Below are 26988 nucleotides of genomic sequence, written 5' to 3'. Positions count from 1 at the left end.
GATCTTTTGACAATCATTGACCGACTAATTCAGCTGTACATGCCTAGCCCATGCCTAATAAACTAGCAAAAAAAAAGAAAGTTACCCTTTAAAGAAATAGGTGGCATATAAGTCCTGCGGCACCCACAGTCTGCTATAATCACTGGAGGAAGCAGTGGGCGACCATATATTTCCAGCAGAGGATGACTATTTACACGACAATCGATAATTATGTATGAATAACCCTTTTTTTCCCCAGTGATGAACCATACGTATCATTTGTTATTTTGGGCAGTTTATTGTTAGAAGAATCTGTACATATAAGCCTTCATAATGAGTCGGCTTTGTATAGAGGGGACATTTATCTGTAATGTTAGGTTGGCCGACATTACTGCTACCCAGAATGTATTACACAGTATGCGCTATGGGCTAACTTAGCGGAGGAGCCCTTATGAAGTTGTGTTGTTTCCTATAAATTCTCCCAAAATACAAGCACGGTGGGGCAGATGAGCTAAGCCGAAGACCAGTCTTGGTATAAGGTCTGTCAGCATCAATTGCACCAAATTTGTTAAGAGGCACGGGTCCCTCAATAGGTTTGGCCCACCCTTAAGCAGTCCATGTGCCAGAAATGTAACTCTAAGGCCTCCTGCACACGAACGTATTTTTTTGCGGTCCGCAAAAACGGGTCCCGTTTTCCCGTGATCCGTGACCGTTTTTTCGTCCGTGGGTCTTCTCAAACGGATCCGTCCTGAATTACAATGCAAGTCAATGGGGACGGATCCGTTTGACGTTGACACAATATGGTGCCATTTCAAACGGATCCGTCCCCATTGACTTTCAATGTAAAGTCTGGAGTCCCTTTTATACCATCGGATCTGAGTTTTCTCCAATCCGATGGTATATTTTAACTTGAAGCGTCCCCATCACCATGGGAACGCCTCTGTTAGAATATACTGTCGGATATGAGTTAGATCGTGAAACCTCATTTCCGACAGTATATTCTAACACAGAGGCGTTCCCATGGTGATGGGGACGCTTCTAGTTAGAATATACTACAAACTGTGTACATGACTGCCCCCTGCTGCCTAGCAGCATCCGATCTCTTACAGGGGGCTGTGATCAGCACAATTAACCCTTCAGGTGCCGCACCTGAAGGGGTTAATTGTGCTATCACATCCCCCTGTAAGAGATCAGGGCTGCCAGGCAGCAGGGGGCAGACCCCTCCCCCCTCCCCCCTCCCCAGTTTGAATATCATTGGTGGCCAGTGCGGCCCCCCCCCCCTCCTCCCTCTATTGTAATAATTCCTTGGTGGCACAGTGTGCGCCCCCCCGCCCCCCCCCCCCTTCCTCCCTCTATTGTAATAAATCGTTGGTGGCACAGTGTGCGCCCCCCCCCCCCCCTTTTCCTCCCTCTATTGTAATAATTCGTTGGTGGCACAGTGTGCGCCCCCCCTTCCTCCCTCTATTGTAATCGTTGGTGGCACAGTGTGCGCCCCCCATGGGCCCTCCCTCTATAGCATTAACAACATTGGTGGCCAGTGTGCGGCCTCCCATCTACCCCCCCCGATCATTGGTGGCAGCGGGTTACTAGCAATAGTACAATAGTAAAAGATTCATACTTACCTGGGAGCTGCGATGTCTGCTTCCGGCCGGGAGCTCCTCCTACTGGTAAGTGACAGTTCATTTAGCAATGACACTTACCAGTAGGTGGAGCTCCCGGCCGGACACGAACATCGCAGCAGCCGGTAAGTATGAATCTTCTACTATTGTACTATTGCTAAGTAACCATGGCAACCAGGACTGTAGTAGCGTCCTGGTTGCCATGGTTACCGATCGGCGCCCCAGCGATTAAACTGGGACTCCGATCGGAACTCCGCTGCCACCAATGATGGGGGGGGAGATTGGAGGCCGCACACTGGCCACCAATGTTGTTAATGCTATAGAGGGAGGGGGGGCCGATGGGGGGCGCACACTGTGCCACCAACGAATTATTACAATAGAGGGAGGGAGGGGGGGGGCGCACACTGTGCCACCAACGAATTATTACAATAGAGGGAGGGGGGGGCCGCACTGGCCACCAATGATATTCAAACTGGGGAGGGGGGGGAGAGTCTGCCCCCTGCTGCCTGGCAGCCCTGATCTCTTACATGGGGCCGTGATCAGCACAATTAACCCCTTCAGGTGCCGCACCTGAAGGGGTTAATTGTGCTGATCACGGCCCCCTGTAAGAGATCGGGTGCTGCCAGGCAGCAGGGGGCAGTCTTGTACACAGTTTGTAGTGTATTCTAACTAGAAGCGTCCCCATCACCATGGGAACGCTTCTGTGTTAGAATATACTGTCGGTTCTGAGTTTTCACGAAGTGAAAACTCAGCTTTGAAAAAGCTTTTATACAGACGGATCTTCGGATCAGTCTGTATAAAAACTAACCTACGGCCACGGATCACGGACACGGATGCCAATCTTGTGTGCATCCGTGTTCTTTCACGGACCCATTGACTTGAATGGGTCCGTGAACCGTTGGCCGTGAAAAAAATAGGACAGGTCATATTTTTTTCACGGCCAGGAAACACGGATCACGGATGCGGCTGCAAAACGGTGCATTTTCCGATTTTTCCACAGACCCATTGAAAGTCAATGGGTCCGCGAAAAAAAACGGAAAACGGCACAACGGCCACGGGTGCACACAACGGTCGTGTGCAGGAGGCCTAAGCCACCTATGAGTTGACGTAGATTTGAACTCTCATTTCTGCTAGTTTCTCGTGTAAATGATGCTAAAGCCCTTGCCCCACCTGCTTTTCTTGTCACTTTTGAAAGGTGGATGGAGAAGCTAAAAGTTGCAAATAAAAGTGTGTGTGTGTGTGTGTATGTGTATATATATATATATATATATATATATATATATATATATATATATACAGTATATATTTAGATAGATATATATATATATATATATATATATACAGTATATATTTAGATAGATTTCTGTCGTCTGTCTGATCTTTATGCACAGCCAAATGATTCTGCTCCAAATTTGGCAAATAGGTACATCAGCTGCTTAGAAAGCTTTCAGACTGGGTCCCAGCTCTCTAGGTCTTACTGTTCTTAAGATATTCCCAAAAAGGCAAATATGGCACCATCACATGACCTGTATTAGCCAATACAAGGTCGCAAGTCCTTTAGTCATATCCTAACTGACATACACACGGTCACATGACCATTGTTAGCCAGTAGAAGCTTGCAGGTCCTTTAGTCTTTGCCTCACTGACAGTTTTACACCAGGTTTCCATAACCACTCCATGCCATTTTTCATCACTGTTACAGGTCACCGTTAAGGGGGCAGGGTGCTGTGGAGGTCACCGTTAAGGGGGCAGGCCACTGTGAAGGTTACAGTTAAGGGGGCAGGCCACTGTGAAGGTTACAGTTAAGGGGGCAGGCCACTGTGAAGGTTACAGTTAAGGGGGCAGGCCACTGTGAAGGTTACAGTTAAGGGGGCAGGCCACTGTGAAGGTTACAGTTAAGGGGGCAGGGTGCTGTGGAGGTCACCGTTAAGGAGAATGGGACGTATTGTGGTAGTCACGGTTATGGGGGCACGGTGAATGTCATCTTTTAACCACACACAAAAAAAAAACCCCAAACAAAATACACCCGTGCAAAGCCGGGTCATTCTACTAGTAGCCTATAATAAAGGAATGCATATGCAGTTTCAAGGTGTAATCACATAAGCATCCAGTGATCTGTGCTGTAAAGCTTATAATTGCCAGAAATGAACAGTTGTACTTACTGTACCTGATATACCAGTAATGGACTCCTAGATTAGTGAGTATGATTGACCTTACCTTAACAACCTGCATAGTTTGCGATGTCAGGTGGCGTGTGTGAGTTATACGCTGTGACTGTCATCCAGGGGTTGTGTAAAACGTGTGTTTTGTAGAACCTGAACAGCAGGGCACAGCGGAGGAGAGTCTGGGGAATAGGTTGGGATAAAGAAGTGATCTGTATGTACCTAGTGGATCCAGGGCCACCGCTCCAATTCTCCCAGATTCTCGTCAGAGGTGGCACCCACTACATACGCCATCATCATGCCAGCTACCAGGACACTCATCCATCCCTTTTTTTTGTGGTCCATATTCTGACAGTGGGTGACTTTATTTATTTTTTTCTGTTCTACCTCGGTTACCATGAATCCCCCCCTTTTGAAATACTATAATTAGGGATGAAACATCCAAAGTCGATTCGCATTAAACCTCGTTCTAATACTGAACGGAGCAGGAGCTTCGTACAGTATTAGAATGTATTGGCTTCATTAATTTGTACCGTAAAAACCATTTCCCGAACTCTGGTTCGGTTCCAAGTAGTACCTTTTTACGGTACAAATTAATTTAGGAAGTTATTGCGGGACTTCTTGCAAGACTTTGTACAGTATTGGAACAAAGTTTTATGCGAATCCACTTTGGATGTTTCATCCGAAGTCGATTCGCTTCTCCCCAACTATAATGCCTGGATAGCTGAGAAGACAGGTGGGCAGATTTACTAATCCCATAGATGCCGTAGACTGGCACCAGATTAATCACAGTGGCTCCAGCTGGATGACATATTTGGTGCAGGGCTAGACGCTTTTGTCTAACTTTATACCACCTGTAGGTTGGTTTAGTTTGCAACAGAATTGTACTCCAAAATTGTGGCGCAATTTTAGTGCAAAACTGAACGTCATAGACCATGCCTCTTTGCAGTTAAGCCACACCCATTGTTACTTAGCCACTGCTTCTTGGCAAGCTAGGCCCTGAGGATTTCTCCAAATCTACCTGTGCCAGATTTTGGTGCAGTTTATGTCTAAGTGTACTCGCATTGTGGGTCATATAGTAAAATGTAGGAGGTAATTTTCAATCAGAAATAAGCCTATATTAGGTCATCTGCACCACAAACTGCAACTTTTCCCAGCCCAGGTCTAAATCAAGCGGGCATGGTGGGGTAGGGGACAGGCCGGCAGGCCAGTCTTATTCATCATTTTCTACGCCTGTTTTAGACCAGCGCTTGATACGCTGAAGTTATGGAGAGGCCTCTACATAACTTTGGGGGATCCAGCGCAGGGGCTTATTAAGACTAGCGTCTAAAAGGCAAGTCTTAATAAATGACCCCCGTAATTCTTATCTCTGAACTCCATTTACTCTCCTGCAGTAAGTTGGCAAGCAGCCTGGGATCGGCTCAGAGATGAGACAGCTGTCCACACAGTACAGTAGTTCAGGCTGACTGGGTGAGACTTCAATATAGATAAATCGTGTTGTTCCTGCTACTTGTGGGACAAGGAGGTGAGAAAATTGGGGTGTACGGTACCCTTTTAACAAATTTTTACCCATTGCTGTGCAGGGAGTATGTAACCAGGTTACAGGTTGGAGAAATAGGAAAAATGTGGGTTTTGTTTTAATAGCGTTCACTATGAGATAAAATGGATCCATTCTCTTCATTCTCTGGGTCAGTATGATTACAGTGGTACCGGGTTTATATAGCTTTTTTTGTGTTTTACCTTCTGGTACCTTGGAACCGAACCAGAGTTCAGTAAAAGATTTTTTTACAGTAGAAATGTATTTCTGAAGTTATTATTCGAAGTCCCGGGAGACTTCGCAAAGTAATAACTTCGGCTCATTGGAGCTAATACATTCTAGTACTGTACAGAGCGAGCGCTCCATACAGTACTCTAACAAAGTTTAATGCGAATCGACTTCGGATGTTCCATTCGAAGTCGATTCGCTCATCCCTAATCAATATATTCCAATGCAGTGCTGCCACCTGCAGGCCTGAATTGCAATACATCAGTAATAAGCCTAGAAGCCTAGTACAGGCTGTGGCCTATTACAACAATGTAATGCCTTCCCGATTTCACCCACGGGGAGGCGTTCCTGCATGGAAAGCATACGCATCCGGGTTTTTTGCCTTACAGATGCCGTGGTCACATTTGACCATGGAGTCTGGAGGATTAGGGTACTTTCACACTAGCGTTGTTAGAATCCGGCAGGCAGTTCTGTTGCCGTAACTGCCTGCCGACTCCGGAATTCCGTATGCAAACGGATATTTTTTCTTTTTTCGGATCCGGATCCGGTAGACTTATTCATTGAAATACTGGATCCGTCTTTCTGGTATCATCCGGAATAACGGATCCGGTATTAAATTTTTTCAAAGCTAGAAAGAACTGCGCATGCGCAGACCGGAGAAACAAATCCGGGGATGCGGCTATTTCCGGAACACTTGGTACCGGATCCGGCATTAATACATTTCAATGGAAATGAATGTCGGATCCGGCAAATGTTGTAGTGTATCGGGATTTTGGCCGAAAAAAATACCACAGTATTTTGTCTGGTCAAATACCGTAGAAGGGACGGAACGGAAGACCTCCTGATGCATACTGAACTGATTGCTTTCCATTCAGAATGCATTGGGACAAAACTGATGCGTTTTTTTCCGGTATTGAGACCCTTTACCGGATTTCAATACCGGAAAATAATAATGCTAGTTTGAAAGTACCCTTAAATGTCTGTGATTGGCATTACCGCCAATTGCAGACATTAGCCTCAGGATTCTGCTGTGTGAAACAGGCACCTGGTAGCTATGGAGCTAACTCTGCTCCGGAGCGGACACCATCTTTAAAGACCCGACATCTGCCGTACATGTACAGCGGATGTCTGGAAGGATTAACCCCTTGGTGACCTCCACCCTACATGTATGGCGGAAGTAGGCACTTTAAAGATGGCACCCGCTCACAGAGACCTGCGGCGAATTTATGTCAAATGTGACCACGGTATCTGAGCTGAGGATTTGTGCTTCCGTGCCTGTAACGGCATTCCCCAACTGAGACTGGGGAAGCTGTAATATCGCAGTGATGGTTCTGAGACTCAAGCATCCTCCAATACCCATCACAATAATAAGAATGATGGGTCCTCACACCCAATCTCCACAAACCTTGACTGTAGCTCTACACACGTCATCTACATATTAGGGAGCATTCACACGACCGTATAAATGGATCCGCATCCGTTCCGCAAATTTGCGGAACGGGTGCGGACTTATCAATTTCAATGGGGCCGCAAAAGATGCGGACAGCACACTGTGTGCGGTCCGCATCCGTTGTTCCGTTCCGTGGCCCCGCAAAAAAAGATAGAGCATGTCCTATATAGTGCCGGCCAGGTGTGGTCTGCAAAATGCGGAACGCACACCGCCGGTATCCGTGTTTTGCGGACCTCAAAACACTTACGGTCGTGGGAATGCTCCCTTAGAATGCCCATGCAACCTAATATATGTGGGACGGACCATACAGACCCTAATGAATAGAATCAATAAGAACAGGTCCAATATAAGAAAACAATTTCTAAAACACAGTGTCTCAAGATACACCACAAAGTACCATGGAGGGAACTCAAAGGGTTTAAGGATAACTCCCATCAAGCAAATCCCGACTCGCCAAAGGAATGATATCCAGTATATCAGGAGAAGAGAGATGTACTGGATTTTCTAACTAAAGAGTCTAAACCCTTATGGCCTGAATGAGGCCTTTGAAATTAACCTGTAGGCATCATACGTTCATAAATCTACATATCAGGTCACTAATAAGAAATACCCTAGTCATTCAAACCTATCCATCAATTGCACATACAATGTATCCAAGTAGGAGTAAAAAAGTGACAAGAAAAACATTCACCATACACTTTTTTTATTTCACCATATTCTAATTTACGAGCACCTAATTTTTATAAGTGTTTAAATTTATGTTTTTAATTTTATGAGGATATATAAGAGGACCCAGTACTGGGGTGTGTGTGTGTGTGTGTGTGTGTATAGATAATATATACACAGTGCTGCCCGTAATTATTCATACCCCTGGCAAATTTTGACTTAAAGTTACTTTTATTAAACCAGCAAGTAATTTTTTTGATGGGAAATGACATAGGTGTCTCCCAAAAGATCATAAGACGATGTACAAGAGGCATTATTGTGGAAAAAAAACAATTTCTCAGCTTTTATTTACATTTGAGCAAAAAGTGTCCAGTCCAAAATTATTTATACCCTTCTCAATAATCAATAGAAAAGCCTTTATTGGCTATTACAGCAATCAAATGCTTCCTATAATTGCAGACCAGCTTTTTGCATGTCTCCACGGGTATTTTTGCCCATTCATCTTGAGCAATGAGCTCCAAATCTTTCAGGTTGGAGGGTCTTCTTGCCATCACCCTGATCTTTAGCTCCCTTCACAGATTCTCAATTGGATTCAAGTCTGGACTCTGGCTCGGCCACTCCAAAACGTTAATGTTGTTGTCTGCTAACCATTTCTTCACCACTTTTGCTGTGTGTTTTGGGTCATTGTCATGCTGAAATGTCCACTGGTGCCCAAGGCCAAGTTTCTCTGCAGACTGCCTGATGTTGTCGTTGAGAATCCTCATGTATTGTTCTTTTTTCATGGTGCCGTTTACTGTGATTAGGTTCCCTGGTCCATTGGCTGAAAAACACCCTCAATGCATTAGGTTCCAACCACCATGTTTGACAGTGGGGATGGTGTTCTTTGGGTTGAAGGCTTCTCCTTTTTTACGTCAAATGAAGGAAACATCATTGTGACCAAACAATTAAATTTTTGTTTCATCTGACCAGAACACAGAAGACCAGAAGTCGTCTTCTTTGTCCAGATGAGCTTTTGCACAGGCCAAGCGAGCTTTTGTGTGCCTTATCTGGAGATGTGGCGTCCTCCTTGGTCTGCATTGTGCAGTGTCCTTTGGATTGTCTGCCTTGAGACATTGCCACCAGCAGAGCCCAGATTCACCAGGATGGCCTTGGTAGTGATCCTTGGATTCTTTTTCATAGAGATGGGACGAATCCAATTTTTTTCAAATCCGAAAAGGTTCTCGAATATATTGAATCTTTCGAATCTCGAATCCTACGAATCCTGTACATAATTGTGTGAACGGTGTAAGAAACAAAGTCAGACCGCGTCAGTTTGTCTGAACCTCCACCTCCCAGTCACGGTCGCACCCTATATGACCGCGATCGTTACGCCCCCTCTCCTATCACTACAGAACATACAGGGTAGTACAGCGCCTCTTACATCCAGTGACGTCTCCTTTGATGTAGATGTTCTCTTTCCTCATCTTCTCCTTTCAGACCTTCAGACCAGACCACCATTTTTCAGCCATTTTTCGTCTCTGCAGTTTGACAAAAACAAAATCTTAGTTTACTACTTTTCCATCATCCTCCCATCTTCTGGACAAATCATCCTAACGCCCCCAATACTGTTCCGCTGTGCTCCCCAATACTATACTGCAGAAACAGATAATACCTCTGATAATACTAGTACCACAGAGATCCCCATATAAAATACCCCTTCTTTGTGGCCTCAGTAGATGCCCCCCAATAATGTGCCAATAAGAAGTGGCCCCACAGTGCCACCCAATAATGTGCCAGTAAGTGTCCCCATAGATGCCCCCCTAATCATGTGCCAGTATCAAATGCCTCTCTCCTCCCCCCATGTGCCAGTATCAAGTGCGGAGTGCCTCTCTCCCCCCCATGTGCCGGTATCATAGTGTCATCTCCCCCCCAATGTGCCAGTATTATAGTGCCATCTCCCCCATAATGTGCCAGTATCATAGTGCCATCTCCCCCCCCCATAATGTGCCAGTATCATAGTGCCATCTTCCCCCCAATGTGCCAGTATCATAGTGCCATCTCCCCACCAATGTGCCAGTATCATAGTGCCATCTCCCCCCATAATGTGCCAGTATCATAGTGCCATCTCCCCCCATAATGTGCCAGTATCATAGTGCCATCTCCCCCATAATGTGCCAGTATCATAGTGTCTTTCCCCCCCCCCCCCCCCCCAATGTGCCAGTAGTATCATAGTGCCTCTCACCTCTCCCCTTCGCCAATGTGCCAGTAACTGCTAAAAAAAAAACACTTTTACTTACCTCCGCTGCGATGCAGGCCTCTTCTGGCCTGTGTCCCGCGCTGTACGGCTCAGGCGGCGCGATGACGTCATCGCGCCGCCTGCATCGGCCTCTGATAGGCTGCGGGCCTTGTGCCGGCAGCCTATCAGAGGAACAGGGAAAGGAAACGCCTCTCCCTCCCCTGTCGCAGCAGCGAAGCGCTCATCTTCTAGAGTGCCCTGCCGCCGCCACCACCAGTCTGGGCACCACCGGGATTCGACTGATTCGTATCCGGTAAATTACGTCGGGATTCGAGTCCACGAATCCAGCAAGATTCGAGGGATTCGTGGATTCGACAAATCCCCCGTCCCATCTCTACTTTTTCACCTCTCTAACTATACTCCTGGCCAGCACAGGTGTCCCTTTTGGCTTCCTACTACGTCCTCTGAGATTTTCCACAGTGCGGAACATCTTGTATTTTTTGCTCAAATGTAAATAAAAGCTGAGAAATGTTTTTTTTCCCCACAATAATGCGTCTTGTACATCGTCTTATTATCTTTTGGGAGACACCTATGCCATTTCCTGTCAAAAAATTACTTGCTGGTTGAATAAAAGTAACTTTAAGTCAAAATTTGCCTGGGGTATGAATAATTATGGGCAGCACTGTGTGTGTGTGTGTGTATGTATGTATATATGTATATATGTGTGTGTATAATATAATTATACATCTCCATACGTGGGATTTTTTACTTTATGTATTTTTTTCTAATTTATGTATCTTTGATCGTCATTTTAGCTTCAAAGCCACTCCCTGGCTACTTCCCCTTCCCCTCTATTTATTTTCCCCCTTTCATTCCAACAAAATTCTAAGACTATAGATGTACACCTACTTCTCTCAAAGCATCCTTGCGTCCATAGTCTCCATGGCACTCAGACACTCTGCTAATTGCTCCACCCCCATCCCCTTCTCCTATCAGTAGAGCATAAGCATAGCACAGCGAGGGTTAGGGAAGCTACCATTAACTCAGCGCCTTCTTCATAGATGGAGCACCCTGTATTCCTGCCTTCACAGATCGAGTCAATATTGCGGTCACGTTTTCGCACGAACAGTGATCACGTGACACCGATTCGACATGATAGGAGTTTTTCTCCCCTGCATTACGGGCTCCCCCTAAGCCCGTCCCACTTCGTATGATCGTTCTGGTCTAATTACCTCCTCTTCTTTGCATAATAGCGGTCCATTTCTTAACATAAGACTTGTGACATGATTATGCGATCACAAGACCAAGGTCCTTTGCCTAGACCAGGGGTGTCCAAACCTTTTTCAAAGAGTGCCAGATTTGATGAAGTGGACATGTGCGAGGGCCAACCATTTTGCCTGACATTCTTTGAACCATTAAAATTAAATGCAAATTAACGTTTTCATTTGACTCACAGGCTCTTGTAAAAAATTGCTGTTGTGACATTAAAACAGCTGCAAGTTGCTTCAACGTTTCACTGCGGTCGCGCACTGTAAGCTTGACGTATGTGCTATGTCTCGACTGGTAGTGTCCCTTGACATTAAATTCCTTATAAACAGCCACAGTCTCTTGGCATATCAGACAAACATAGTGATTCCGTATTTCAGTGAAAAAATATTACACTTTCCACCTGTCCTGGAAGCTGCATCCCTCACTGTCAACTTTTCGTTTCTTATTTGTAGTTGCCATTATAAAAATTGGCCGGAAGGGGAGAAGTTATGGGGAGAGTACTAGGAGCACAAGCAGATAATCAAATTATAGCACAGTGAGGGGTTAATGAAGGGTATGACAGCTTGCTACCACAGATTCCTATAATGCTCCTTTGTCTGCTTTATTATACAATTATCCTGAGTTCATAGCCCTGCCTGCCTGTCAGTATCTTTATTTTTTTTCTTTAATAGGCTCAATAGCCCTTATGGTCGCCCTTGTGGCTGTGTGAGGGGAGAAGGAAAGGCCAAATATAGATGGCCCCCCAGTGAGTCCCTGAGCACCGCTCAGGACTCCTTTGATCTCTTACCGCGGGACTTGAAGTCATTAGCCTGCGCAGGGAGAAGGAAAGCCCAAATCTCGCGATGTCCGAGATCTCGCAAGATTAGGGCTTTCCTTCTCCCTGAGCCCAAATCTCGCGATATCTCGGACGTCGCGAGATTTGGGCTTTCCTTCTCCCTGAGCCGGCTGATGACGTCAAGCCCCGCGGTGAGAGATCAAAGGAGTCCTGAGCGGTGCTCGGGGACTCACTCCGGGGGACATAAGATCTACATTTAGCCAACTTAGCTGTGGGGCCTTATCAATCCGGACTTTGGACATGCCTGGCCTAGACCAAAGGTACTTTATGAATCTATAATAAATGCCCCGAAATTTTTTATTTTACTATGAAAAAACATTAGAACAAGTTCTTTTGTATTTATTGTAATAAAATCCGAACACCAGCACATACAAAAATATTTCTAATCAAGTGAATGTATTTTAATTTGCATGCTTTTACTTATTTCATAAAAAAATCTGAAACGATTTAAATCGCTAGTTAATAAGGCTTGATTTAAATCAGTTTTCTACATAACTTATAATATGCAAGTAGATGAAGATTTTTAGAATAACAACTTTTCATATAAGGCTACTTTCACACTAGCGTTCGGGGCTCCGCTTGTGAGTTCCGTTTGAAGGCTCTCACAAGCGGCCCCGAACGGATCCGTCCAGCCCTAATGCATTCTGAGTGGATGCGGATCCGCTCAGAATGCATCAGATTGGCTCCGTTTGTCCCCTGCTCCGCTCAGCAGGCGGACCCCTGAACGCAGCTTGCAGCGTTCGGGTGTCCGCCTGGCCGTGCGGAGGCAAACGGATCCGTCCAGACTTACAATGTAAGTCAATGGGGACGGATCAGTTTGAAGATGACACAGTATGGCTCAATTTGCAAACGGATCCGTCCCCCATTGACTTTCAATGTAAAGTCAAAACGGATCCGTTTGCATTATCATGACCAAATGCATGGATCTAAGCGTTTGCATTCTAGGAGCGGATCCGTCTGTGAAGATACCAGACGGACCCGCTCTGAACGCAAGTGTGAAAGTAGCCTTAGTTTGATTAGGTTGATTCTGTATTCATAGGTTTGTAGAAGTTAGGATTAAGGTCTTTTTCTCAACTCTGTTCATGTTATAAAATTTTTGCTGTGAATTAAGAGGCATGTGATCTCTGCTGAGTCAAATTCAGTTTTGAGAACTGCAAAAGTAAACCAAGCATCTGCGATAATATCTTGTAGACCGAGAAACTACCCAATAATCTTACAAAAACCTCTGTAAGAGCATGACATTGTGAATGGATTAATGGAATTTACCCCAAAAAATTAACAGCCTTATTCTACATAATTAAAAAACAAATCTTTATTTCATGATGGAATAACCTTTGGATGGTAATATATTTTCCTCCAAAAAGCTTTTTTTTTTTTATCCACCGTGCTATATATATATATGTCTTTATGTACCCCATGTTTATATCTAATTGTTTAACCTGAGGAAGGGGATCTTAAAGAGGACCTTTTACTACAATAAAAAATCTAAACTAAGCATACAGACATGGAGAGCGGCGCCCAGGGATCTCCCTGCACTTACTATTATCCCTGGGTGCCGCTTCGTTCTCCCGGTATAGGCTCCGGTATCTTCCGATTTTCGGCTCAACTGGGAGGAGCCTGCCGGCGTCTACTTCTCTCAGGCTGGAGTGCTGGCCAATCGCAGCGCTCAGCTCATAACCTGAGAGAAATCAAAAACTCTCAGGCTATGAGCTGAGCGCTGCGATTGGCCAGCTCTACAGCCTGGGAAAAGGAGACGCCGGCAGGCTCCACCCAGTTGAGCCGAAAATCGGAAGATACCGGAGCCTATACCGGGAGAACGGAGCGGCGCCCAGGGATAATCGTAAGTGTAGGGAGATCCCTGGGCGCCGCTCTCCATGTCTGTATGCTTAGTTTAGATTTTTTATTGTAATGAAAGGTCCTCTTTAATTCCCCGAAACGTGTTTGTTTTTTATTGAAAACCTATTTAATTGGATTAAAAAGTTTGAAACTCAAGTTTGCCTTGACCGGTTGTGGCGAAACCAACCTCGCCACTGGGTTTTGGAGGGGCCTGGTTGCCAGCCTCTTGCCCCAGGATTATGGGCCCTCTCATCAGTCCATGCAAAACTTAAACCCCATGGCGATTTGACTGTGTTTGTGGCATCTGAGCGCTCAGATCCAAGCCATATGGGGACATGTGGGGTTTTGAGGTGTGTGACAGAACCATCTGTCTGTGTAATTGTATTGTATGTTATGTGAGGATACCCAGATAGCTAATGTTATTGTATTTGTGTATTCTGAGTGCTATTCACCTAATGATATGCACTCAGACTTGAGCTATCTGGGAATATGTTAAATGTCTGTGTTTGCTGTGAGGGTGTGACATTGTGTGTTTGGGTGGTGATTCCTGTCCTGTTGTTCCCACATGTGTATTGGTGATTTCCCTTTGTCCTGAGAGATGATTGAATTGCTCCTCGGGTGTCTCCAGGGCAGAGAGGAGGAAACCATGATGCATTGTGTGGATGTGTTGTGTCTGTGTATCCTGAGTGCTACGTATCTGTCCTGTGTCACAGTCTTCCTTCTGGTCCCCTAGGGGCGTGTACACCAGATGGGGACCTGCATAAATACGGGCGGGTAGCCCTCAATAAAGTGTTCCTGTTTTACACTCAACATAGAGCCTCCTCTCATGTGTGTGGGGATTGCTATACTTGTTTACTCCCCTGGCTATTACTCCTAGCTCTTGTAAGAGCTGTTCCTTTTCCTGGTTCCTGTGGTGGTATCGGTGTCGAGCGGAGTGCTTTGAGTCCTCGGGAGGCACTGGGAGCATTTATCAACGGAGGTACCCGGTCGGGGTGCCAGGAGTTCCGTTACATTGGTGGCAAGCGGCGGGATCGTTCCCACAGCCAGAAGGACAGCTACAGGAGACACCATTCCCTGGAATTACAATTTGAGGGCAACGCATGTCCCAGTACAGCGACCCTGACAGCAGCAGGATGGAACCAGCAGTGGCATACGATGAGGAAGACCTGGATGGCCGGGATGCATTAAGGAAAGGCATCTGGTACCAGGCCCTGGACAATGTACAATACCAGCGAGGCGAGAGTCTCCCCAATGAAGAGCAGCGATTGCAGAAGCAAGTGGCCCTGCGGATGCCCTTCCTGGGAGAGCAGCCCCTGGAGGAATGGGTGAAGGAACTAGAGCACCGGGTATGGCAGGAGCTATGGCTGGAGGATGCCTACCAGGCGCTCTGGTATATGGCACAGTATATACCCTGGACAGCTGAGCATGACAAGCCGGAGGGAGAGGAGTTTGATGGTCCTGGCTTGTTATGGGAGTCCTTTGCAGAGCCTGACTTCGGGAGCCCTGCACAGTCCAGACTTCAGGACATTTTCTACGAGAGGTAGGCTAGGCAGGATTGGGATGACCCCCATGAGGTAGAGAAAGACCTGGCTCACCTAGCAACCCTGGAGTGGGAACTGGAGCAGGACTACAAAGATCTCTTCCACTCCATTGGGAAGGCTCAGCAGGACAGCAAGAAGTCAGACTCAGGTCCAGAGCCCTTCAGCTGGGAGGTTATTGTGGATGTTTACTGGGAAGAACCCCAGGTGGCCAGTGGAGATGGGACCGAGGTCTCTTCACTGCTCCTGCAGGGAATTGGGAGCCCAGTCTCCATTCCCCAGCGGCAGGCTGAGTTACAGGGGGCAGAGACGGTCAGTCCTGTCCCCCAGCGGAAGAGTGTCCTACAGGGAACAGAGAGCCCAGTCTCCTTTCCCCAGCCACAGGACACTGTATTGGGAGCGGAAGCAGTCGGTCTCCCTTCCCAGAGGCTGGAAGTATGTATGGGAGAGGAGCTTGTTACCCCCTCTCCCTATTGGCAGTGTGAATTGCAGGGAATTGGGAGCCCAGTCTCCATTCCCCAGCGGCTGGGTGATTTACAGGGAATTGGGAGCCCAGTCTCCATTCCCCAGCGGTCGTGTGATTTATTGGGAATTGGGAGCCCAGTCTCCATTCCCCACAACAGTGCAGATGGGACCGTGGTCTCTGCACTTACAGCACAGGGGGTAGGGACAGTCGGTCTCCCCCTCCAGCAGCAGAGCTGGGTATCCAAAGGGGAGACAGTCGGTCTCCCCCTCCAACAACCAGGCTCCAACCAGGCTTCTTCCGTGATAGCGCTGGCACCAGGGCAGAGTACCGCTGATCCCTGCCCACAAAGCAACCTCCACTCCAAGCCAGGGAGCAACACAGAGACCGGGAGTACCAGCTACCAATATAACCTTGGTGGACTCACTGGACAGAGACAGGCTACCAAATTCAACAGGTCCAGTATTTGGTTGTGGGTGGGCTGCCAGACTAACTCAGGTACCGACCGGCGTGAGGTCAGGTATCTGGTTAGTCTTCCCTGGGAGGGGGAGATGTGTGGCGAAACCAACCTCGCCACTGGGTTTTGGAGGGGCCTGGTTGCCAGCCTCTTGCCCCAGGATTATGGGCCCTCTCATCAGCCCATGCAAAACTTAAACCCCATGGCGATTTGACTGTGTTTGTGGCATCTGAGCGCTCAGATCCAAGCCATATGGGGACATGTGGGGTTTTGAGGTGTGAACCATCTGTCTGTGTAATTGTATTGTATGTTATGTGAGGATACCGAGATAGCTAATGTTATTGTATTTGTGTATTCTGAGTGCTATTCACCTAATGATATGCACTCAGACCTGAGCTATCTGGGAATATGTTAAATGTCTGTGTTTGCTGTGGGGTGTGACATTGGGTGTTTGGGTGGTGATTCCTGTCCTGTTGTTCTCACATGTGTATTGGTGATTTCCCTTTGTCCTGAGAGATAATTGAATTGCTCCTCGGGTGTCTCCAGGGCAGAGAGGAGGAAACCATGATGCATTGTGTGGATGTGTTGTGTCTGTGTATCCTGAGTGCTACGTATCTGTCCTGTGTCAGTCTTCCTTCTGGTCCCCTAGGGGCGTGTACACCAGATGGGGACCTGCATAAATACGGGCGGGTAGCCCTCAATAAAGTGTTCCTGTTTTACACTCAACATAGAGCCTCGTCTCATGTGTGTGGGGATTGCTATACTTGTATACTCCCCTGGCCATTACTCCTAGCTCTTGTAAGAGCTGTTCCTTTTCCTGGTTCCTGTGGTGGTATCGGTGTCGAGCGGAGTGCTTGGAGTCCTCGGGAGGCACTGGGAGCATTTATCAACGGAGGTACCCGGTCGGGGTGCCAGGAGATCCGTTACACCGGGTTTTGGAGCGCCAAAGAGCAGGATTTCTTCTTACCTTCACTGCTACTAAGAGGGCATACTTGGAAAGCATTATCTCTATTAGAGGCACTATTATTAGTGAGGGCAGTCTGGGAGAGAATTATTTCCATTGGTGGGACTTTTGAGAGCACTTTAAGGACTATCTGTATGGCACTGTTATTTCAGCAATATAGTTTTTGGGCATATTGGGGAGCACAGTGGACACAGTATTGAGGGTAGCAGCAGTATGTAGTACTGTTGGGGATGATGGAAACCGTGAGGAATCTAAGATGTCTGTGTGGCAAGACTCACTGAGGGGTTGGACTGAGAATTAGGCACAGTGGTGGGGGCACCATTTCAGTTTTCACCTCAGGCAGCAGAAAAGCTAGAACTGACCACAACCTCCAACTGTATCTGCATCCTGAGGATGCAGATACAGTTGTGGAAAGACAGAGAACTGCTGCTGGGAATAGCGGTTCCTGGCTGTCCTGATTAGGGCCCCCAGACATAACTTTTCTTGGGGCTCCAGAAATGCCAAGTCCGGATCTGATTTGCATGGTGCCCCCTGTTTTTCATTGTGCCCACTTGACAAGTCAAAAATCGCAAGTTTATAAAAGTCACATCCATCTTCAAAGTGAGAATTGTGGTTCATCCTGTAGTTAGAGCTTTCTTTGATTTCTTTTTTTTTTTTTTTTTGCCTTGCTGTCATAAGCACATCTTTTTTGAAACCCTATATATTTGTTTACTTCAGCAGCACTAAAGCTCAATATTGAGCAATTTGCCACAACCACAGATTACAATGATCTCAATACGTGGTATTGCTATGTCTTCTGGCCTTTTCCACCATGGATTGGATCTCTTCGGGGCAAGAGGGTTCCTTATACCCCTCTTTCTTTTCATTCTTTGTTATGTTTATTTGGCAGTGGTAAACTGGTAGCAAATGCACCTCGGGTGGCTGTGGCTTGACACCACTTTGTACATGGATTTAAAATGTAGACTGTTCTTCAAAAGTGTTTTTTCCTTAACAGCAGAAACACGTTTCTGGGCAGATTTTGGCCTTATAAATATTTGATGGTGGAGTCAGCGTGTACATTGTGTTTTTAGTAGCTCCACTTGATTCACTCTCAAAGAATCTAAAATTATTGGGCTGTGCCAAGGTTACAGCGTTAATTCTTAATGTCACGGCTATTTTAATAACCTAAGATAATTTCCTGCAAGCCATCAACTGGGGTGTTCCTTCATGGTGTTATGACTAAGACGTTATTTATAATCTCTGATGCTATTGCTGTTTGCATAGCTTTGAGCTTTAGTGGGTTAGACCAGAGGATCAACTGGCCACTGAAATATTTCCCTACTTGCTGGGTAACCTTGGAGAAAGGCAATCTTCTTAGAGACAAGCTGTTCTCAATACACTCCCTGCAATAAGAATAATGTTCCAGCTCGTTGGAATATGCTTACCTAGGAGTGCTGCATACTTGATGATAGGCTTATTCCAAGTCAAATATTTGCAGTGGTCCAGCTATTGTAATGTTCCTAGTCCTCCTAAAATAACAATTCTGCAACATCTTTTTCTTAGATCTGTGTTGTGCATTTCCAGGCGAATGGAATTTATTCAAAAATGTATAGGATGAATTAGAGAGGAACAGCAGAGTTTTAAAGGAGTGGTCTACCTTCAGGAGCCTTTTGAACAAAATCCCCCCCCCCCCCCCCCTCTCCCCCGTGCCAGACGTGCAGAGAGACGCATGCTCCCTTGCTTCCCACCACTGATATAGTCGGTCCCCTGGCGCCACACTCCAGTCCCTGCTGGTACACTTACTGTTTGGTCGTGTGCAGCAGTGTCACACCATGTGTCATGTGACCCGAGGACACCTCATCTATTCAGGCAGTCAGTGGCCACATGACCACTAGCGGACAGGACGTTTTGAAGTGGTAGGGCGGTGGAGGACTGAAGAGGGGGAGCAGGTATATTTGCTTTGCAATGTAGGTCCAGCAACGTGGGATGGTCTGGCCAAAAGGCCCCTAAATGTGAACAACCCCTTTAAGAAAAGATGCTCCATAATTGTTGTTTTTATTGGTGATGCAAGTACTAAAACTGACATGTCGGTTTTGAACTGTCCTCTTCTACGAGTTTTTCCACAAAGTATGCTAAAAATGTCTGTTAAAAATATACCTTATTCTTTCTGAAATTCTTTAAAGGAGTTTTCTAGCACTTTGATATCAATGACCTATTCTCAGGATAAATCAGTATCAGGTGAGGGTCCGATATATTGGCCAGCTCTGCTGATCGGTTGTTTGAAGAGGCCACAGAACTCTGAATGCTGCAGCCTCCTCACAGCATATCAAGCGCAGCGTCGTACATTGTTTGGTATTGCAGCCTAGGCCTAAGCTTCAAAGGGCAATAGGCCAATGAATGTGACATCACTGGCCTAGGATGTCAAATAGCTGCTGATGGTGGTGCCGGAAGTCAGACCTTCATTGATCAGATATTAAAGGGGTTATCCAACCCCAAAAATGTCCCTCAATGCCCGGGCCCCTCACACATTGTGCATACCTCGTTCCTGACACCTGAGTCGTTTCTGCTGCCTGCACGGCCATCGCTGCATCCCGCCTGTCGCATGGATCAAAACATCCTGCAAGGGGAGGGATACAGCCAATAGCATGGAGGCATTGGGGATGAGCCTACCCGCACAATTTGGAGATCCAGCGACGGCCCTGCAGGCAGCAGAAGCGACGCAGGTTTTTGACCTAATAGACCAATATTGAACTCCAGGAAAGCCCCTTTTAAATCTAAAATAACTAAAGCACAAAGCAGACGTATGTATTATGACACAAGTATGCAGGGTCTGGCCACAAAAAGTGCCATTTGGTTAAAAGTTCTCTTACCAATGACTGAGAGCTGTTTTGTATACAGGCCATCACTAGTGAGAATATAGAGAAATACTGCCATAACTATAAGGTCACTGTATTATTTATTAGCAGCTGTTAAAGGGGTTGTTGAAGACATAAAATGTGGCAAATAGCAGGGGATGTGCTAAAATAACAAAAGGAGTATTAAAGGGGTTGTCTCACTTCAGCAAATAGAATTTATCATGTAGAGAAAGTTAATACAAGGCACTTACTAATATTTTATTATCCATATTTCTTCCTTTGTTGGCTGGATTCATTTTTCCATCACATTATACACTGCTAGTTTCCATGGTTATGACCACCAGAGGTCGCAGTACATTTTTTCCGGAAGAGTAAAAATACTCCTCTTGCCATTTTTGAGGAGTATGAAAGCTGCAGTAATACAAATCCATAATATATAGGCCTGCGCTTGTTCACATATGTGTTGGAGGCTGCGTTTGGAGCCTCTGTTGCAGATTCTGTCAAAAGACCAGACAAAAAGGCCTCACATGCAGCACTTTTTTGTCCGGTAAAAGACGGAAACTGAACGGACTCCTTCATAGTTGGCGGAGTCTGTTCAGCTTCTTCCCTGTCAGCTAGGCTGGGTTCACATCAAGTTGTTGTTATGCATTTAACGTACACACAAAAAACGTATATATGTTAACAGACGCCACCATACCATAGAATTCCATTGTAAAAACAAAAAAAAAGAAGAAAAAGTATGTTAGCCTATATATTGTTTTGCTGGACTTTACAAGATGGAAAAACGTGGTACACTACACTTTCCCATCCTGCAAAAAAAAATTAAAAAAAAGTATACTTTTTTTATTTTTACAATGGAACTCTATGGTGACGGATGCCACAGTATGGCATCTGTCTGAGGCGTCTGTTAACATATAAGTTTTTTGTGTATGTTAAGCTTATGACAAAAACCAGCACTTCCATTATATTCGTTATTCTGCTCATCTAACGGCGCAGAACAGAAATATATAGTGGTGGTGTGAATGTGGCCTAAGAGGTGGGTACTTATGTGGGGGAACCATTACTAATCTAAATAACAGCATGCAATTATAGCTAAGAGATAAAGTACAGTCCAATATACTGGATCTTCCCTGTACGTTATCACTTGGCTATAATAGCCTGTCTGCATTCACTACATGCGCCACATACATCGGTGTGCAGGATGTGGGGCGGGGTGTGATGATCCCACACTGCACCACATACATTACACGCACTGCACTACATACATCACAGGCTGCTGCGGTCACCTTGTTCTGTTCCTCCATCTTGATGTCCGGACATAGTCATAGTCTTCTTGATGTCTGGGACATATCTGCTGTGGTCCTTGAGCAGCACGCCCTGCTCTCATTGGTACAGCCATCCTCCGGAGCCGGCCCCTCCTCCTTTCATCTCCCACCAGATTCTCCTGCTGCAGAGGTCTGCATTGCTCCGGCGCCCACCCAAACTAACCAATAGCTCCGTGCTGTGAGGAGCTTTGCTATTGATTATTGCAGGCACAGGCAGCATCGCTGCGCTGCCTGTGCCGTTCACAGTGCTGAATGTAGGGGAAAAGTCTAAGGCGTATTGAGTAAAATGTGGCGTCAATGACACTTGTATAGGCGTTATCGTGACCTCTGATGACCACCCTGCAATCCATCAGTGGTGGTGGTGCTTGCACACTATAGGAAAAAGCATCGGCCTCTATAGTGGCTGGGATGTGGGACCGCACATATGCTAATGCTTTTTCCTATAGTGTGCAAGCACGACCACCGCGGATGGATTGCAGGGTGGTCATAACCAGGGAAACAAGCAGTGTATAATGTGATGGAAAAATGAATCCAGCCAACAAATGAAGCAATATGGATAATAACAATCCATTAGTAAATGCCTTGTATTAACTTGTTTTACATAATAAACTCGCATTTGCTGAAGTGATAAAACCCCTTAACTCATCTGATAACATTGTGATCATCCCGCATTTGACTGCTGCAGCCAATGGGTGAACATATATTGCCTGCAACGGTGACCTGTTGGTAGTCACAATGTCGTCAGGACAGCAGCAGAGAGCTGCGGTGGTTTTTCTAGGTAAGTAATTTTACTTTTACGTTGTACTGGTGACCCTCCTACAGAGTTATCATGGTCTTGTTTTACTTTGTATTAACCTGGACATGTGATCTGTCTTCACAGGTTTTGTGGCATCTTGATATTTTCCGCCGGAGCTTCCGCCAGTTAACCACACATAAATGTATGGGTGACTCCTGCATATTCTGTGCACTCAAGGTAGGTAATGCTAAGCGATAAATTATTTCTAGGATACCTTTAATATCGCACTTTTAAATACAGAAAATAAAATAAAACCTTTTTTTTATTACCGTATTTTATGTTTTTTTTTTGACTAATGTATGTGCTGTGGTTATGGATTCTAGGAGATCGTCTTCTATCTTTTTTGCTGTGATAATAAATGATTTAGATTTTTATAATGGGATATTTTACAGACCAGTTAAACGTTGGTTGAGATATTGTTAATTCAATCATTTCCAGTAATGGCCTATAGTGGTTTAAAGGTGGATACACACTTTTTTTTTTTTTTTTTTTTTTTTTTTTTTTAAAATAGTCCTTTGTGAGAATGTGTGAGATTTCCTTAATTTTCTAAAATCCCTGATGTCTAATATTATGTTTAGCCTGGCTGGCCATAGCTTCCAGGCCCATAGCAATCAACTTATCATAACGGTGGAGGCTGCCATGCCACAACCCCTGTAAAGATAACATAATTCACACGGTTTCATGTTAAGCCTGATTTGTAGGTTCTGTACATATCAAATAACTACTGCACAAAAAGAATGCCAGAGGAGGCAGCAGTTGTGCCCACAAGCACACATGGAAGTGGGACAACCACAGTCTCACTGTAGTGGCTGGGACTGGTGAAAATCCCAACCTAAAAGTGGTAGCGCTTAAAGACCACCATTAGTACTGGCTTTCTTTGTTTCCGGTCTGTAAGCACGAGACCTTGTGATAAAGCCTTTTAGGGCATAGATGTGCATTTCATATACACAAGCATTCAAGTGGTTGTTCAACCTTGAAGCCAACAAGCTCTTTGGTCCTGACCTGTGCCTTTGAAGCCCCTGCAACATTAAAAAACCAAAGAATCACCTGGCCACTTTCCAGACTCTGCAGGGACCGGAAGTGGATGGGATTGGGGCAGCGTCAAGACTGTGAACAGGCGATTCTTTGTTTTTTAATGTTCAGGGGCGCAGCCACCTATCTTTCTAAAGCAGTATTAATTTACCTTTTAGGAGCTTTGGAAAGCTGGGTGACAACCAGTGCGTTTTGCTGGAGAGCAGTTGGGCCTATACTCAGTGTTGACTTGATGCTGTATGTATATAATGTATGTACTGTACCAGCTGTGATGTACATATGTCCCTCATCCCCCATGGTGTCAGAGCGTTGCGTGTATTGGATATAACCAGTATCCCCCCCCCCCCCAGATATTTTACCCAGTTTTCCCAGACTGCAAAATGCCATATATGTCTAGTTGTATATTGATAACTCCCCATATTATGCTATAAGTAGTCCAATTAGCTATTGAGGAGCCTGGAAAAGCTGGATCAGAATCGCTGTGCAACTGTTATCAACAGATCTGCCTAGTTATGGAGTGATAAATCCTACATATTGCAGCATAGCTAGGCAGAAAGCTGGGTAACACAGCATGTGAAGCTATAATAAAGGTCTGCTGAAAGCTATATCTGACATGTGACTGACTCAGAACTTCCGTCATTTTCAATGTTCTCTGTCGGATGGACAACAGTGTAAATGGTTAGCAGAGATGTGGGTATAGCTTTACCTATAGGAAGCATTTGTACAGATGGAGATTTTTAAGTAAACTTATGGGAGAATTTATCAAGACTGGCATTTCATACTTTAGGCTTAAAGGGGTTGTCCCAGAGATGAACCCGGACATACCCAGAATTTCACCCAGGCATCCCCCCTGATGTTAGCCGATGCTCTCCCTTGCCCTGTGCTTGATCGCGCTGGGCAAGGACATTTTTATTTACAATAACACACTGCTAGGCGGAGGTCTCCGCCCAGAAGTGTGTTCAGTGACGTCACCAGCTCTGATGGGCCAGCTTTTGCGCGGCCCTAGCCGTCTAACAGAGTAGGCAGCGCTAAAGCCCGCCCATCAGTGCCGGTGACATCACCGAGCTCACTGCTGGGTGGAAACGCCACCTGGCAGCCCTATGTTGAGCCCTGAACCTGAACAACCCCTTTAATCAGAAATGCGCTGAAGTAAGATGTGCCAAATTAATCAAGAGGTGCAGATCACTTAAAGGACATCTATCAGCAGATCTGTACCTATGAAACTGGCTGATCTCTTACATGTGCACTTGGCAACTAAAGGCATCTGTGTTGGTCCCACTTTAATATCTGCCCGCATTGCTGAGGAAAATGTTTAATGTTTTAATATAGTCAAATAAGCCCAGAGGAGCAACGGGGGCGTTTCTATTACACTTAGTCTTTGAGTGACAGGGCCAGACAGTGAAAACATTATCACAACTAGCCCTGTCAATCAAAGTAGATAGTTGCAGAGAGAGCTGAGCCTCTAGTTATAACAGCAATGCCCCCGTTGCTCCTAGAGGCTAATTTACATATATTCCAACCTCATTTCTCTCAGCAGTGATATGAAGATTGGTCTGTATGCTTGTGGTGAGGTCAACAATAGGGATCGACAGATTATCGGTTTTACCAATATTATCAGCCGATTATTCAGGATTTTGACCGTTATCGTATCGGCATCTATTTTGCCGATATACCGATAACGTATGGGGAACAAGGATCGCGCTGCTGACAGCGCTTTTCGTGTTCCCTCAGCAGCACAGGGGAGAAGGAAGCAGTGTCTCCCTCCCCCTTTGCTGCTGCTGCCACTGCCACCAATGGGAGTAGAGAGGACAAGAGGATGGGAGGGGCTGTGGCCACTGCGCCACCAATGAAGATAACTCTCTCATTAATTCATATACAGGAAGCGGGAGCTGGCTGCAGAATCACATATCCGGCTCCCGACCTCTGAGCGGTAGCTGCGATCTGCGTTAGTTAACCCCTCAGGTGTAGTGCCCCCCCCCCCCAGTATTAATCATTGGTGGCGCAGTGCGCCCCCCCCCCCAGCCCCAGTATTAATCATTGGTGGCGCAGTGCGCCCCAGCCCCCACCCAAGCCCCCCCAGTATTAATCACTGGTGGTGCAGTGCGCCCCCTCACCCAAGCCCCCCCAGTATTAATCACTGGTGGTGCAGTGCGCCCCCTCACCCAAGCCCCTAAGTATTAATCATTGGTGGCAGTGGCCACAGGGTCCCCTCTCCCCTCCTCCTCAGTGGAAGTTCTGATCGGAGCCCCAGCAGTGTGAGCCTGGGTCTCCGATCGGTTACCATGGCAGCGAAGACGCTATTGAATCCCTGGCTGCCATAGCCAGCTCCCTCCTGCTGCTATCAGGGTGAATAGGACAAGGGTTCTAGTCCCTAGGGGGGCTAATGGTAAAAAAATAAATAAAAAAATACACACCAAAATATTAATTATAACAATAAACATATTCATTTTCAGCAGATTTGTGTAGGAATTTTTATTTTTTTTCAAAAATGAAAATTCATCGGCTATCTGCCTGGAAGTTCATTTATCAGTATCGGCCCTAAAAAATCTATATCTGTCGATCCCTAGTCAACAATGACAGATTAAGTTTCAGGGATTAAAAGTCCAAACGGCTTTTATTTTCCATCCAATTCAAGACCGTGTCATGCAAGTTCATTAGTCACTTTTATGCATCCACGTTTGTGACATACACAAAATACACCACTTAGCCCATCTGAGTGCTAACTATACATCAGGTTACCTCGCCTATGTAGTTCAAATGCAAACACTGGGATCAGGCTTCGCACAGCCAACAGGTTATGCAGCTTCCAGGCACTGATATAGAATGAGACTCTCATCCCTGTGTTTATCCCCGCAGTAATGAGTCCAGCAGCTGGGTTTATCTTAGGCTAAGGGAAAATGCCGTACTGGAGTGGGAGGGAATGCCAGGTCCCTCTACCAACCTACCCCACCATTCCATAAAAATCCAGGAACATGAAATACTTTAAACAAAAATGCCTCAGCAAACTACACTGTGCTGAAACAACACAGCTTTCTTAGCTTCTTTTACCTCCCCTGTCTGAGAATTTTGGGCGAGATATAGACCCCTCCAGTACTTTACCATACACAGTGTTACAAAGTCTGAAGTTGTCATTCATGTATCGTCACTAGCAATGCTTCCACAAGTTACAGTATTGTCGGATGATTTTATTGTGAAGATTGCACATTGCATTGGCCCAGTGATATTGGGATACGTGAGCAGAAGGGTACAGAGCTGATAGGTTCCTATTATGTGGAGGACTGGGTGGATGGGGAGCCTACTCTCAGAATGGGCTGATGAGATGATTGTTTGGTAAGTGCTTCCCTTTCCCATTGATGGACTCTGTTTTTAATACAAATAATTCATTGTGTTGCTCTGACCTACTTCTTTCAATCAGATTGCCACAGAAATTAATCATCATGTAACAAACATCAATGAGTTTTTCTGAATGAGTGGGTTTTCACAGGATCTTGGAACTCCCCTCCTATATTAGGTGACCCAAAAAACAGAATCTGTTTCCGAGAGGGTGAATAAATTCCATCAGGATCTTGGTAATGGCCTTGGATACATGCACTGAATGCCAATAAGAGTGCTAGCTACCTGTCTGACTAATGAGACACACAGAGCCGTATATGTTCACATACATACACTATGCTGAAAATGCGGCCAGGCAGGATGCAGTAATGTAGCACAAATGTATAAGAGATTAATGAAAATGCAAGATAATTGGGACTTGTTCAGCGCTGACATCATCATAATTACACG

The 26988-nt window shown here is 45.7% G+C and overlaps 1 protein-coding gene across 7 annotated transcripts in view; it reads left to right on the top strand.

The window, feature by feature from the left end:
• USP54 (ubiquitin specific peptidase 54) overlaps window positions 1-26988 on the top strand; it is a 154870-nt gene that overhangs the window by 45456 nt on the left and 82426 nt on the right. For all 7 annotated transcript variants that reach the window (XM_040437944.1, XM_040437945.1, XM_040437940.1 and 4 more), the window contains exon 3: window positions 22258-22350. In XM_040437944.1, the coding sequence (XP_040293878.1) occupies window positions 22258-22350 (93 nt within the window). The remainder of the gene's footprint in view (window positions 1-22257; window positions 22351-26988) is intronic.

Source organism: Bufo bufo, chromosome 6 (genome assembly GCF_905171765.1).
Source record: "Bufo bufo chromosome 6, aBufBuf1.1, whole genome shotgun sequence".
In the NCBI taxonomy this organism is placed as follows: Eukaryota; Metazoa; Chordata; class Amphibia; order Anura; family Bufonidae; genus Bufo; species Bufo bufo.
The sequence above is the reverse complement of the archived record's forward strand: the minus strand, read 5'-3'. Positions and strand labels throughout refer to the sequence as shown.